This window comes from Scardinius erythrophthalmus, assembly GCF_964197995.2.
Source record: "Scardinius erythrophthalmus genome assembly, chromosome: 1".
Classification (NCBI taxonomy): Eukaryota; Metazoa; Chordata; class Actinopteri; order Cypriniformes; family Leuciscidae; genus Scardinius; species Scardinius erythrophthalmus.
In genome coordinates, this window is record NC_138221.1 from 33,959,252 (window position 1) to 33,975,541 (window position 16,290).

Sequence of the window (16,290 nt, forward strand, 5' to 3'; positions counted from 1 at the left end):
TGTGTAGCAGAAATCACAGCCACACAGATCAAAGCACAGAAATCAGGCGCCAGCCATTGTTTCACCTCTGGTTACTATGCACTTCCAAGTACAAAAGCCATAGTTCAGCTATGGTAACTATACAAAAGCCACTTACATGATGAAATTACAGCATGCGGTCTGTTTGAAAGAGACGCGCAAATTGTTTACTTGCTTGGGCGCGTGCGTGCGCGTCACTGGCGCCCCTAGAGGCTCCACACAGTAGCGGCTCTTTTGTGCGCGATGATGACGTACGCGCTCGTGTGTAGTAGCGTGAACGCGCGCAGTGGTGCGCTCGCTCAGAGGGGGAGAAAAGAGCCGCCGAGGAGGGCAGAAACACAAGAGAGGGGCAATTTTTTTTTCCTACGACAGCACCGCGGCTTGGGGAACAAACCAACTGTGTCGAGTTGGCTGGCATGGAGCTGAGCGTTGCTGTTCTGAGCCGTTTCAAGCCGTCCACCTAAAAAGCCGGGGCATTTCGGGGGCAGTTTGCTGTTGGTCCCGGGGGTTCGTGGAGCCCGTGTGAATCTGTTGCTAGCAGCGCTCGAATGCTAGTTAGCTCCGCTGCTAAGCAGCTAGCCAACACTGCGAATCAATTGTGTCGGAGATCTCGGATTTACGTTTAAAAGCGGTCGCGTTCGTCCGCTGCTCTCGGGATTCGTTTTGACCGTTGAGTTTCGTCTTTTTCCTAAGTGAGGAGACGTTAATAAGCGAACGCTTGAGTTTCTATTTCGATTTATTTTCAAGCAGGGACTTTTTTTTCCTCCTCTCTCTATTAGCTTGTTAGCCGCTCTGGTTGGTTTAGTCCAGCTTGTTAGTAGTGTCTGAGATTTCTACTGTAATAGCTGTCAGCGACAACAGCCTCTTGACGAAAAGCCAGATTGTTGACATGAATGGTTTTATCGCGGACTGCGAGTTGTTTAGAGAGGCGATACTTTGAGATGCCGCGCGTGGGATACTTCATGTTTCCAGGGACGCTTTTATTTTCTTGTTAGACTGCTTTATGGGAGTGCTAGTGTGCAGCGTTTTGCTTTAGACAATACTGGTTTTTGCAGGAATTGCACGCGGTCCGATATTTTTTTTCCCCCCATGCAAACTAGTTACTCACCTTTTCCCATCAATCGCGCATCGTTTTGATGTGGTTAAATCCCACATTCCAGTCGCGCGCTCGTTGTTTTTTTTACCTAACGTTAGTGATTCCTTGAGCTCCACGTTTGTATTCACGCTGCTGGTGGTACATGGTCACCAAGACAGATCGCTGATACAGGTTTTCATTGGTTTGCGGTTGGGGAAACGGCGAGATTCGGCTTTAAAGTATTATGGATGAACAGACCCGAATGCTGGCTAGCATGGGCGGACTCGGCGGACTCTCTCAAGCCGACGTGGGTGACCCCGATTCGGTTCGGAAGCAGCAGTCCCTCGGTCAACCGCAGCAAGACATAGGGGATATTCTCCAGCAGATCATGGCCATCACCGACGAGAGCCTCGACGAAGCCCAGGCGAGGTAAGACCTGTGAGAGGAGGAGGACAAGTGTGAGATAGATAGATAGATAGATAGATAGATAGATAGATAGATAGATAGATAGATAGATAGATAGATAGATAGATAGATAGATAGTGTGCAAAAGCAGCTGGACACAATCTACACCTCATTGCTTTAAATACAGTCAGTATAAATAGCGGCAATTTGTCTCCTGAAAATCGTATGTGATATAATGGCTTGCACCTTTTTCTTAATTTAAATACTATTTTATTGGACTGTCCCTTTTTTAATGCAAGTAGAACACATTTGTATGAAGTAAGCGCACTTAAGGATTTGTTTAGTAAGAGTTTTACCAGATGAGGTTTTAGAATTTTTTAATCTCATGTTAATGTTAAAAATCTTGTGTAAAATCAATTGGTGTTTTTTCCCCCCCTGTTTACTTGGTTTTCATTTTTTTATTGTGTACTGTGTGCAACTCTTGTATGTTTTTGTAATTCAGTTTTTGCCTTGAATATGGCCACAGATGCTGACATGGCAAACTGTTCTGATACTTTTCTTAATTTACATTTGCGCATATTCTCACTAGAACTTAGTGTCTTAATAGAAAAAAGGTGTGTTCATTTATTTACCATTTTGTTGGATTTGACCTTTTCAAGTTGTAAGAAGTTCAAAATGAATTGGCATTTGAAAAAAAAAATCTTAAGTCACGAATGAATGTAGATGCATTAAATGATCGAGTTTATGAGCAATCCGAACTTTCTCATTGAAAGTTATTATAACGAAAAAGTTTTAATACTAGGAGTCCTTGTGTTTGTTTTTCCACTGCTTTCCACTCAAACAATGCACTAAATATGCTTCAAATAGATAATAGGACTATAATTACTAAAACCTAAGGATGCAAGTATTTTTCCCCTCCTCTGGTTTTGCTAAACGGGGCCAAAAAGGTTTTAGAGGTCAACCAATATGTTTGTTATCAGGAGCCCATGGGCTCTGTGAAGCCATTTGGTCTTCAGCGTGCGTCTGCCAGATTGAGGCCCCACTAGATAAATGAATTGGATTAATGTGCTACCTCGTCATTAGCATAGATAATCAGCGCGCGCTTAATTAAGTCATCGCCGTCAAACAGTGTCAGACTTAACCTCGAGACGAAAACACCGGACAGGATTGACGACTTTCCCGCCGTTACCTGCAGATCCTCCTCGGGTACAGTTCAGTGTATTTCTATTGACTGCACTGAAATTGATCTCTTATGGATCGCTAGATTGCGCACTGTGACCTGCGATCTGTTGAAAGGTCAACCCGAGCCACAGATCCCGCACAAAAGCTGCCTTTTAATGAGGGATCGTATGTGCGCGTATGCCTTGTGATGTGTCATTAGCTTGTGATTTTCCACCAAGCCATTTGACCACCTGGTTCTCTTAATTAATTCACTTCTCTTTTACCCTCCTCCTCCTCCCTGGTGTTCATCCTTTTCATTGTGTGTTGGGCGCAATCAATTCTCCTATAATGCGTGCGCGTGTGCAGCTGTCCACAAATTGAGTTTCTATTAATGAGATGGAGGGTCGCTACTCGAGCAACTTATAAACCCAGCGAAATTGCCTTTATATCTATACCGCATTTCTCGGGTGATATTGTGTAGTGACTTTGTTTCCCTTGTACAAAAGAATGATGAGTTGAATGATGATGATGTTGTGATGGTGTGCATGACTGTTTTAACAGGGTTTTTAGGTATTTGGTTGAAGATAAGCAGTCAGCAGTCTTAAGGAATAGGGAATTGTTCACCTGAAAATTATTTGCTGAGTGTCCTGGCTGCTTTTTTCAAAGTAATGAAAGTGAACGGGGTGACCATCAAGCTCAAAAAATGATAAAGTATAATAAAAGTTGTCTATGACCTGTGCTCTATCTTGAAGTCTCATGAAGTCATATTGCTTTGTGTGAGGACCAGACCGAGAATTCAAACTCTCCAAAATTGTCGTGGATGCCTAAAAACTGCTTCTTGTATTAACATCCAAATTAAATGGTTTTTATTAAAGCCAAGAATAGAATTGTCTAAGTTTTTACTTGGGGTGGGAATCACAGGGGTACCTCACGATACGATACATGGCTCGCCTCACGATAATACCGGTATTCTGCGGTAATCAATATATTGCTAGACAATCCTATAATGATACGACATCTGTCTAACTATAAAAACATAATGCCTGTGAAAAGGTTAAGTGCAGGTTTTCTCTCTTTAAGTCCAAAAAGTATTTCAGTCTGTAAATTAAATTTAACATTAAGTAAATTAAACATTTTATGCTTATACTTTTGAAAAGCTTAAACGTTTCTTTGTGTGTAAACTTACACCTTTACCTGCTTATCGACTTATCGTTTTATATAAACCTGGTACATTTAAAAATGTACGAACGCTCCCGTGTGCATCTGTGTAAGTGCTCGGTAAAGAGCGTCAAAGATGTCTATTTACAACATGTTTGTCCCATCAATGGTATAAAAGCTGAAGTGCGTTAAATGTGGCTGGGGCATCTATTATTTTACTCGCAATGCTGTCTGCCATCCCGTTAAAAACTCTTTTTCTTAGACTAGTTAACTTATGTTCACGTTTCACTCATTCATGTGTTGAGCGCCATGAATCTATTTAGAGCGCCTTATTTTATTAATTAAAATATTGGCGGCAGCTTATCGATTCTCGCATCGCGTTCGCACAGAGAAGAACAGCGATATATCGCCCTATCAATATTTTGTCCCATGCCTAGTTTTTACCATATACAAAACAAGGGTACATTATGCAGACTTGCAGTTTGAAATTGACAATATAGGCCTAAAAGTTAGGCTCAAAAGAAGGAAAACCCTCCATTTGTAAAACATGAAACATTTCATTCAACCAGTTTTTGAAGTAAGGGGAGTCTGAAAATGTCCAATTTAAGAGTATTGTTTTTGTTGTTGCAAGGACCGTACCCAACAATAAAGATAACAAAATCGTTTTTTAAAAGCTAGACATTAGGTAGAAATGCCTTCTTAATCTATGCAGATGCTATCCTATTTCTAAAAGATAAATTGCAAAAATGTTCTCAAATCTGGAACCTCTGCATCTTCAAACTGGCATGAAGATTTGTCACAGCATGTGTCATGTTAATGATGCCAAACTCTGTTAATTTTTGTCTTTCATAGCTGGTCATGAAATGGCACGTTTAAATACGCAGAATCAAATTTGAGAGCTGGGGAAAAGGGAAAGTTTTTGAATCGTATGGAAAAAAGGCGGTGTAAATAAACATTGTTCAAGGCATCTCATTGACATGAGGGTGAGTAAATGACAGAAACTTTTTTTGGTGAACTATTCCTTTAAGCATAATGCAAGATATGGTTAGTGATGGACGTAAATGCATTTTCTCTTTAGTCACTTCTTCTCTGTCGCTGATATTCTACAGTTATTCTTGAGTATAAGCCCTTGCCACCTTCAGTTATGAAGCGAAAAAGCCCTTCGGTGCTTCCGCACAGGCCTGAAATAGTTTGGATACCTGAGAGAAATATGCATTATAATTTTGTCAAGTGCGGGATGGTTTTAGGGCAGATAAGCCAGCTTCATTTGCGGAGTGGAGAGCTTTACTCCGCTTCAGAGAGATTGTACCTAGTGCGGTCAGCAATCTTGCACATTATAAGACATATTGCTTTCTTTTTTTTTAATCTCTTTTATAAACAGATTTCCTTTATTTGATACTAATGAAATATGCATGGTTGTGGTATCTCATTAAATAGATTTGTGGCTCATCACAATGCCTCTTAAATTAATTAGTTTAATGTGTCCCAAACCTGCATTATTTGCTGAGTGGAGGCACGTGCTTTGCTCAGAAAGCAAAGATACGTGGTTCTGTCTGGATTGCCTATTCATTGCATGTTCAAAAATAAATGTAATGCACAAGACTTGCTTTGCATTGGTAGATAAGGTCAATTGAATTGATTGACTAGATTACATCAATCAGAAAAGAGCAAGTTAAGCATTTATACCGCTATAAAAGCACTTTCATGCGTACGTCCTAATTCATTAAGTAGGGTTGTGTTATTTATACATGCGAGATTTCTGCGATTTCTTTTACTTTGCACTCACTAGTTACTGTTTTGTTACCCAGGTTTTTCTTTCGACATCTTGAACATTTTTTTGGCAAAAATCAGACTTGTTCTGATTCCATTATCATGTGCCACAGTACTTGATTTCTGTTTTCTATTCTTCTCTTGATCTGCATTATTTACTGTGGGGGGTCTCTGGTCCCAGTTTAAGGGGTGTATGGGGTGGGATGTCATCGGGACGGTGGGGGCAGATGCCAGCGCTGTCTGTGCCTGCCGCCCTCAGCCTCTCACCCTGTTGCCCTGTGTCCAGATGCTGGCCAGAGGAGGCACCGGCGCAGTGGACCCCACAGAGGGAGGGGGAGCTGGGGGGGAGCACAGCAGGGTGTGCCCTGCCGCTCAACTTCCAGCACAGGTCAGTACAGGAGCGCATGAGCACCCCCTCCTCTTCTCTCCCCCATCATCCCCTCCATGTTGATGACAAAGAGAAAAATGCACTCTCATACAGTTAAAGAAGCACTTCAATCTCTGTGGGGCTAAACTTTGTGTGTTTTTTTAATTATGCAATTCCTTCTTTAAAGAACCCAATTCAGACCCCTTTGAATAGACCAAAATGTGAATCAAGTTCTTTTTTGCATTCACATTGTCCCTGGCCCTAAAAATGGGCTTTTAGTCGGGGCTGTTTTAGTTGTGATTAGTTTACTGTTCAATAACCACTTGAATGTTTTGATTTTTTTTTTCATTAAATTTTATAATAGGCTAAACAGTTTGATTATATCAAAACAATTATATTTGATTTATTATAATTATATCCGTATTCAATTTAATAATATAGTATTCAATTATAAAGTAAGGCAGCTCAGATTATGCCTAAATTTTCACAGGAAACTAAACTAAAACCTTTCTTTTTCTGTTTATTTGACAATAGATTTAAAAGATGCCCCTCGTTATCTCTAGAAATGAGAATAAGTGACTTATCTCCTTGTTTGTTTCATTGCATGTCATCATTCTCTTTGTATAGTAACCTTTAATGGCCAAAATATTTCTGATTATGTGCATGAGAAGGTAAAGTGAACCTGAAGCGCTTTGCGCTCACATTGCGCTTTATAAGCGATGGACACTTAAAGCAAACTCAAAACACCTCATGAGATGGTTTTCGTTTTAAGAGTTTGTATGAAAGCCACATTTATTCACCCACTCTCAGGCCAAGTGAACCAAACGCTCTTAACCACCACAGACTTCACACAATCATACGATTGATTAAAACAAATGTCCATCCCCATGTCACATCCCAGGAAAAATTTTGGTTGCATCAGTTAAGTCTTTTCACGATCACCCATCCATTGACACCGGTTTCTGTTTGTACTATCAGTTGTCATTCCTTGATGTTTCTGTATTTGTCTTGCTCATATCTGCAAAAAGAAATAACCTACAATAAGACGCAGCGATCTATTTTTGCCATCTCATGTCTTTTAAATGTTTGTTCCTCTTGCATTGAATTCTACATTCCTGAAATCTTTGGGTGTGAACACATCAAAGCCAACAAAGAACATTTTAGGCAGCGAATGAAGTCTTGGAAGCTGAGCAAACTTCAGATTTACTTCAAGTTGGATGATACACAAGACAATTGGAAAGTAGGCAATGTGATAAGACAAGCTAACTAATCAACAGTAACCGATTCAGCATTGCCCAAGCTAGTGCCGTTGCCCATTTCCAACAAAATTACCCAACGAGTTGCACTGTGTGTCATCAGCTTAAGGCCTCATCAACAAAAAACAATCTTTTTTTGGGATTTCCCATGTTATCTGTTTGCCTCGGAGCAAAAGGGAAACGTTCTAACTTTGTTTAGTTGCGGCCAACTGCAATATTAGGTAGCGAGTGTTGTGGTGTTCAGTTTAGGACTTTCTCATAAAAGATTATTCAGGTTAGTGCTTTGTAGCATCATATTTTTTGATATGCAATGCTGAGAGTATTTTGAAGTGGCTGCATGTCACATGATTTGTGGGTTTATCAGTTTGCTTGCTCATGTTAATCCCAGCTGTTAGTTGGACGGTTTTAAACGAGAACACGTCGATTATTGGCATTTGTTAGGGGTTAACGATGCTCCTGGAAAGCATGCTTCATCTGCTCTCTAATACAGTAGCGCTGAAATCTGGCTGCGTGTAGATAAGCTTCCCAGGCATCAGAGCTTACCGAGCCTGGAAATAAAGTTTGCTGATGGGAGACTGCCCCGAAATGATCGATGATTGGATTTAGCACATATGATTCTGGCTTTGAGAAGAATGTTTCCTCTGCGAGACAGAGGGTCCTCACTTGTTTTGATATTCTCCAGACCTGCTCGATAAATTAAGCACGTTCGGGGTGTAAAAAGGGCTGGATAATACCATTAAAGGGTGGAATGCTTTTCCCTGAAGACAAATGAGGACCATGTGTCAGTTACTCATTTAGCTGGAGTGAGCCGAGACTGCTGCTGTATCTTCTCAATCTACAGACACCGAGCTTTTTAAAAGACTTGAGTTTTAGTGTGTCCATTACATCTTGATTGATTTTTGAGTAGATGTTTGCACCTGTGATTGTGATCATATTCTGCTGCGAATGTTAAAGGTTGTTGGTATGTCTTCAATAACCATAAATCCTCTGGTGTGTTTGGCAGCGAAACGACGTGCGCTTTAAATTGAGACTTTGAAGAATCAATCATTAATGATTCTCTAAAAAGGAGCCTTACATGGTTGGTGTTTTAAAAACAATGCTCAACCAATAGCTAGAGAGCAGAGTCGATGAAATATGTAAAAAGGACGGTGAATGAGATGACCTCTTATATTGCATCAGATATATACTCAAAATTCACAAAAATGTGAAGCCATTATTGGGCTAATTCAAAAACATACATTAATAAGGTGCGAAATGCACTCGGTAAATGGGTTTGTGCATGTTTTTTATTGATCGTGGCAGCGGTAGTTCATCAAATGAAGTAGAAAAGCATTATAACTGGCCATGTATCAAGACAAGTGTTGTAGACACATGTCTGTTGAGATGCTGTGAAGTGTGCCAGATTGTGGTAGAAGATGGGGAACTGCATTTTGCAAATTGTATTTGGAACATATTTGTGCCATGACCTTATTTGAATAATTTATTTAGCCAATCGGGCACTAAAATAACACACGTACACACACGCAAAGTATGTAAATAAATGGCTCTATCATTGGCCTTGAATTTCCCTCTACGGATTTATTTCTTATTGACGAGGCTATTGGTAGATTTCAAAACGGACAGAAGGGCAATTTGTTAATTGGGCACAGCGTTCGACAGATGCCAATAAACTTAAAATGGCCAAATACTGATCGATACGTCGGTCTTTCACTGTTTGAAATGAAATCTAATCAGTCTCTCTCTAACGCTTTCCTTCTCTCTTCCAGAAAACACGCACTGAACTGCCACAGGATGAAGCCGGCTCTCTTCAGTGTTTTATGCGAGATCAAAGAAAAAACTGGTAAGTCGTTCACTTGCTCTGCCAATGCAGAACTTCTGTGCAGGTTTGTGGCTTCAAGCCGCGCTCCCACATTGCGAGGAGATCTTTTTCATTACACTATTGATTCTGCATTGACCATATGCAGAGACAGGTGTTTAATAATCATCGGTCTGAATTTATTGAGTCCCCGTGCTCTTTTTTTTGCGTCAGTAGGGTTCCTCTGGGCTTTCCAGGTGTCTTATTGTATCGCCCACTGCAATCATTAAGTGTCATAGCAATGGATTCAATGTTTACAATGTGTGGAATCTCACCTGAATGCATTTCAAAGCTTTGAACTAGCAACAAGTGTATTTGCTTCACTCTCATTGTTGCTTTGTTACATTTCTTATTGTGAACCCCATCCACACAATCCATCCCAGTCCAAACAGGTAACGGGTCTCGCATCTCAACTCGAAGATCCACAGTGGTCAGTTTTCTGGCAGATCTGCAGCTTTCTCTGCTCAAACGAGAGGCTGACAAATGATTAAATATTTATGGAGGTGTTGGCGTTGTCTTTGTGCCATGGTTTCTCTCGTTTCTTTCCTGTCATATCCTGCAGCTTGAATCCATCTCAGGTTCTGTAACAAGCATGCTCATGTGGAATTACAGTGCAAAAATGATGTGCAACGGTCTGTTTGTGGCAATCTGTCAATAACCCAGTCTTACTTTCCTATAATTGGATGCAAGTAAAGGGTAGGCTAGAGGAATGGGTATTGGGGGTTGTCCCTGTTGCCAAGGCAACCTGCTGTCTTATTTACCTAATGTCATTCACTTTGATTTTCACATTTAGCCTGCCAGTGGAGAAAGGGCCGGGGAGAAATGCAGCACTAAATGGAAGGTGTTGTCGGCAGTGCAGACAGGCGAAGTTAATGGTCAGAATTTTTCCATATATCACTTCGGTTATCGCCAAACTTAATCTAGAATTCGTGTTTTACCCTGAAGACTTCGGCGTAAATGAGCTGATTTACTAGATGACAGGAACGAGGCCATTACTGTCTGATCTGAGCCGTGATTTTGTGTTTAAGGCTTGTTTATGGCAGTTTCATTGCGTCAGAATTATTATTTTTGCACCGAAACTTTGCAATAAATAATGGAAACCTTATTTGTAAGCAAGTAATATCTTGTCTGAAATCTATTAGGGGTGGGGGGAAAATCAGTTCACATATAAATTGCGATTCTGTCTGCCGCCGATTCGCATCGATTCACAAATTAAAAAAATCGATTTTCTGTGTTACACTTCTTTAAACTCGCAGTGCTGCTTAAAGTTAATGATGCTTAGAGTGTGAAAAAGGACTTCGGACACAGCCAAAGATGCACGTGATCCCGAGTTCAGTTCTCTTTCACTGCTTACTGCGCTTGTCTGTTATGTTCTATGTGAACACAAACTGTTGGGAGCAAATCAGATGTGTAACATTATAGTAGATCTGTGCATTTGTTCTTAAAGGGACAGCAGCCTAATAAACTATAAAAATATTAAAAGAAAAAGAAAATCACTCACTGTTTTTGATGAATCACTTTTGTATCTTCATTATGAATACATTTATATTTAACAGTAAAGACTCCATCTAGTGAAGACTACTATTTTATTTTTTACATTTGATTAAATTTCTGTAGTGTTTCTCAAGACATGTTAAATAAACCTAGGCAACTGTACCTGAACAACTTTTTTTATTTTGTGTATTTTTTTTCTATTTTATTTTTCTTAAATGATTATTTTTTAATTAAATGAGAGATTTTTTTCTTCGAGACCTATTAAACTGTCTTCTGCAGTCAAATAGGAAAATAAATAAAACTGTAAACTAAATCAAATCTATGCATAAATCGGATACATTTTTAATTGAAATGTGAGGTACCAATAAAAAATTCTAAATCTATTTACAAAAAGTCAACTTCATGATCCCTTGAAGTTCAAAAATACTCTTGAAGCATTTCTTGTGCTTCTGTTCACTGGCGAATCTTTAAATAAATATAATTTAGTGGAACCCAAAAACAATTAGAAAAATTCAAACCATTTGGAAGATTAAGGAATCTTGTATCCAAAATCGATAACAAAACATAACGTTCTTGTATTACAATAGGAATAATGCTTAGTCTTATTCGCTGTATGCGTTTTGATAAAAAAAAAATGTCTTGTGTAACAGTAAAATGGGGGGGGAGGAGAGAAGAAACCATGAACGTTAGGTAGAATGTGATTCCTTACAATTCTTATCTATGGTATTGAGTGATCGGTGAGATCGAAACATTTACAAAAGTCAGTTTAGCATTTGAATGCAAGCACAGGGTTGTCGCAGTCCAATATTTCACACTCTGTGCGATGGAGTTCGAAGAGATGTATTGTTTTGCTTTAAAATCTGCTTGGACTTTGTCTAAACAGGCCTCTGAGTGTACTTGTGTGGTGGATGGTGTCCATCATGGTGATCAGCACGTCCCCCACCTCCTTCCCTGCTCTGTGTGTATGTATATGTATATATATATATATATAATATATGTATGTATATATATATATATATATATATATATATATATATATATATATATGTATATATATGTATATATATGTATATATATGTATATATATGTATATATATGTATATATATATATATATATATATATATATATATATATATATATATATATATATATATATATATATATATATATATATATATATATATATATAATATCTGCACTGTTTTTCTCCAAGACTCCCCGCTGCTTTTATCTCCTGCCTCTGGAATGTGAATTAAAGAAGGCAGCCTCCTCTACTGCACATGATTGTAGTGCTGATCAGTAGTCTTTACATCTGTTTTCTACAGTCTCGGTGTGTCTGCCTCTGTCTCACTCTCTCTCTGTCCTACACCGAACAGCAGGGATAAAAGCGAGCTGGAGCTCAGGCCTTTCCCTGCCGCTGCGGTCTTGTCCTCTCCTCCTCCTCCTCCCTCCCGATGCCTTGCTTCCATTCTTGAAAGAGAAGTCTTGCTCTGAACTCGGGGCTTTGATATGGTAATGGAGGTGGAGGGGAGGGTTAGGGAAGAGTGGGGGAGGGGCATTGAATTCCTCGGAGTGCTGCTGCAGTTGGGAAGATTGTTTTTTATTGTTAAGGAAATGTTCTGCTCAAATGCAAGTCACACTAACCCCCCCCTAACCCGAATATTCCCATCTGTTTAACATAAACTTCATGTGCGTGAAATGTAAGATTTGTTAATTAATCTCCTTAGAAACAAATTAAGAGAGAGAGATGAGGTTTCTGAGCCAATTGTCTCTTCGGTCTTGTCCCTCCCCCATCGGCTTAAAAAAAGAAAAATGGTTGCAGCAAGTTGATTCTCACCCTTTCCGTCACCCTGACTTTTGTTCTGGATCCAGCTCATCGCAGAGGTCACAAGCTTTTGTGCGTTCTGTTTTTACAGGTTTTTGAATTGTAAATGAAGCGTGGCCAATAAAATTATAGGTAGTTGACAAGAAACGTACATGAACATTTCTTTTTCTTCACCATTAAGGTTTTTGGTTAAAATGTATATAACAATGGGGTATAAACCACAGTGAAAATCTGAGATTCAAACAGTTGTTTCAGCCGCAAATTCAAGTAAAAAAAATTAAATTAAACAAAAGCATTTGTGATTATTGATCATGTGTTCTTGCTTCTGTTAAGCACAAGATGCTCTTTTGATCATTGTAAAGTTACTGCAGATAACACCAGGTTTTACCCAAACTTCCACACAATACATAGCCTTTCTGAAATGTTAATTTGCCAAATTAACTTTTCGATTGTAGATATTATAACCGAATTTAAAAATTAGAACAATTTTAACTAGTGGTCTCAGATCCTAATGTACGTACAAAGGGAAAAGTGAATTTTTTTTTTTTTTTTTTTTTTTTTTTTTTTTTTTTTGCAGTTCACTTACATAGTGCTTTTGTGTAAACAATATTTCTTAAAGGGACAAATGTTTCATCTCCTCTCTCAATATAATGTCAGAAAATTGCATGATCAATTATTAACAGAAAAAAAGAACTTCAGAACAGTTTTAGATTAAATGTATCATGTCAGATTGCAGGTTTAATACCCAACCACCCTAATGCACTTTCTTTTGTGTACCTCACTTAATGTTGAGGTACATATTGAGCCGAATTGTACCATTCTGTTCAGACAGAGAGCTTCAAATCTTGAATTCTGAATTCATGTTGCAGAAGGTTTATGGTTGAATCTCTTTGGCATTTCCACAGCTGTTAACTCCCTTGCTAATAGCTCATAATAGTGAAGTCACGTGATGTTTGTAGAGTACCTACCAGAAGAACCGGCCAGATCAACTTTACTCTTAGTGCGTTTCTGCTATTAAAATCCCAGAAATAAATACATGATTCGGCAGGACTAAGAATGCAATGGCCTCAAATAAACCTAGCACTGCATGAATTAAATATGAGTTTTATTTTTTAATGTCTGAATGTGGTTAATGGTTTATAAATCCATGTCTAATAGGCTTTAAAAGGACAAAATGTCCAGTATCTCTCCAGTGCACTGGTGAGTTATGATGCGTTTCCCATATGTTTCCAGTTTCCATGAAATAATCGTTTCTGGTCTCTTGTAGTACTTTTTACAATTTTACTTGTAGTTTTTTTTTTTTCTTCTAATAACTAGCAACTAGACCACATAAGAGTGGTCATAAGAAAAGTTTTAAATTCCAACTGGTCACTGTTCAAACATATAAACTTGCCTTAGTGGTATTTTACATGATACATGATTTGGAGATGTCAGGTGAAGTTTAGTTAAGATTGGCTTGATTGGTAACTTATCCTGTCAGTTTAAGTAGCACATTATTCAAAGTGCTCAAACTGTTTGGCACCAACAAATGCCTTTCCAAGTATTGAAAAACTTAGCCATCAAGCTATTGTGTAAAACTTGTAGATGTTTCCATGTCGATGCATGAAGTGCTAGAACGAGCTCATCTGGTTCTGGAAAATGGACTCAAATCCTTGTTTAAACCAGCCTGTATGATCTACATAACTCCAGTTTCTCAGTCTGGTCGGTCAAAGACCTAATTAAGGCTTTTTAATTATCATTCATTTTTGAAAGACCTTAATTTGAACCCTCTTGTAAAATTTTATGAGTTGTTGGAAATCTCAGACTCGTTTTACGAGGCAGAGCCTGCAGGCCTATGGGTAAAAGAGCCAGTGGAGTGTGAGACTTTTTACAACTTAAATAAACTGCAATAGAGATGAACTCAGATGAACCGTTACTCTAACAAACTAAACGTTTGTGCGCCGTGACTAAAGCGTTCAACCTGGCCTCAGAATTAACAGCAAAAATGACTATTTTCAACATATTTATAGCAGCCAAACGTATAAAACTAGCATCCCGAACATCATCATTTGGTTGTCCCCTCCATTTCATTCGACATTTCTTGTGTGGCGCTCTGTCACTCAATCTGTTTTTCTCTCCTCTGTTCTAGGAGTGAGAAAGATAGAGTGTGAAGGGGGGAGAGAGGGGAGAGAGAGAGAGAGAGACAGCGATAGAGAGAGATTGATGAGGCAGTAAGAGCAGCAGTAATTACTCTGTGTCCATTCCCCACGCCGGATTGGCAGACGGCTAATATCACACAGACCCCTGGCCCTGACAGGCGCCCCCCTTCCCCCCCATCACAAGGTCCAGAATGGTGTGGGGGGGGGAGAGCGTCACCCTGAACACTCGGCTCTGTCCTAATGCTGTGTGGGCTGAGCGTCTTTCCTCTCATTACGTTGTTCCTAGAGGAATCAAGCCTTTTCTCAGGACAGGACAAGCAAAATTGGATGGTGCACTTGTGAATGCAAGGAAACGTTTAAAATGCGTCCAGGCCTTTTGAGTTGATCAGCCAAGTACTTCCTCTGCTCTAATAGCTTAATTTATTGGAAAATGCAATTTGAAGATGACATGAAATCTTAATTGACCCTATTTACTAAATGATTGTGCCTGGTCCTATTGTGCACAATTCATCAGTATGTGATGTTCTCATTTCATCAAAATGCAGTAATTTTATGCATTGCAATTTGCATGTGTCTGCAGCAACATTTCTGCTGACGTCAGTGCCCATAGATGTAAATACGGGGGGAAATCATATGAAGCATTAGCATTATAGACCAGTGGTTCTCAACCTTTTTGACTCCCGTGCCTACCATTGTTCACAACAGCATTCAAAGGCCCCATTGCTTTTCCAAAACGTTGCGATTTACTGGACGATACGCTTGGCTCACGAGACGATGCACAGTATTGGGTTCATGAGAACGAGACGATATTTTTAGAAAACACTATATTTAAGAAATCTTCAATGAGAAGATATGACTGTAAAGTCTTTTATTCGTCTGAAAGTCACAAAACGCAAAACAATACAGGCACATTTTACTTATCATTTAACTAATCTAGGGCTGTCACTAATGTTTATTTTGGTAATCATGTAATTGTTCAATTATTATATATATATATTTTTTTGTGGTAATAAAAATAGACCCAAGTAGGCTTTAAAATGACTTGAAATGCATATATTATAATAATAATAATGAGACGTTTAAATAAAGTATCAAAAGCAAGTGATCTTATGGTTTTATTGAACAATAATACACATAATTATTATAAACAATCAACTTGTATACATTACGTATTATAACAAATGCCTGCAAAGGGTGCCAACAGCCTGGTGATGATTGTTGTTACACTTAACAGAATGACCAAATATTTGTTTAATATTGGCCAAACAACATTTGATTCAAATGTCCACTTAATCTTTAATATTTGGCCACTTCTTAATGATTGAAATGCTACAGACAGTTATTTCTTGAACAAGAACATGTGGACATAAAAACATTCAAACTCAGAGCGAGGGTTTCAACGTTTATTTTCAAATTTCAATGAACAACATTTTGCATATTTAGAAACATACTTATGTATTGTCCTGTTAGTGTAGTGCAAATTATATGTGTGTGTGTGTGTGTGTGTGTATTATAGGGGTGTAACGGTTCTCTGTAAAAAATCAAACCATACCTTTCTCCACCCACGGTTCGACATGCACTTGTAATGGGGTTCATCTCAAATCTGACGACAATCTGACAAACCATTTATATTATGGTTTGTTGAAAATAACGTGTACAACAGACAGTTTTCTATCGATGGATATACATTCCGGCTTCCCCTAAAATTTGTTCAATGCGATTGCCATATGCTTTAATGTCACGCTGGTTTTTGAATTAGCACTTGCT

The 16,290-nt window shown here is 38.8% G+C and overlaps 1 protein-coding gene across 4 annotated transcripts in view; it reads left to right on the forward strand.

Annotated features, from left to right (window-relative positions):
• Positions 1–266: 266 nt before the first annotated feature.
• pbx4 (pre-B-cell leukemia transcription factor 4) overlaps positions 267–16,290 on the forward strand; it is a 38,470-nt gene continuing 22,446 nt past the window's right edge. The window contains exons 1-3 of one of the 4 annotated variants that reach the window (XM_081387240.1): positions 312–1,522; positions 5,874–5,975; positions 8,977–9,050. In XM_081387240.1, coding sequence (XP_081243366.1) covers positions 1,338–1,522; positions 5,874–5,975; positions 8,977–9,050 — 361 coding nt within the window. In that variant the 5' untranslated portion in view covers positions 312–1,337. Of the gene's footprint in view, positions 1,523–5,873; positions 5,976–8,976; positions 9,051–16,290 lie in introns of all 4 variants that reach the window. The other 3 variants (XM_081387242.1, XM_081387241.1, XM_081387243.1) reach the window with 3 other exon arrangements.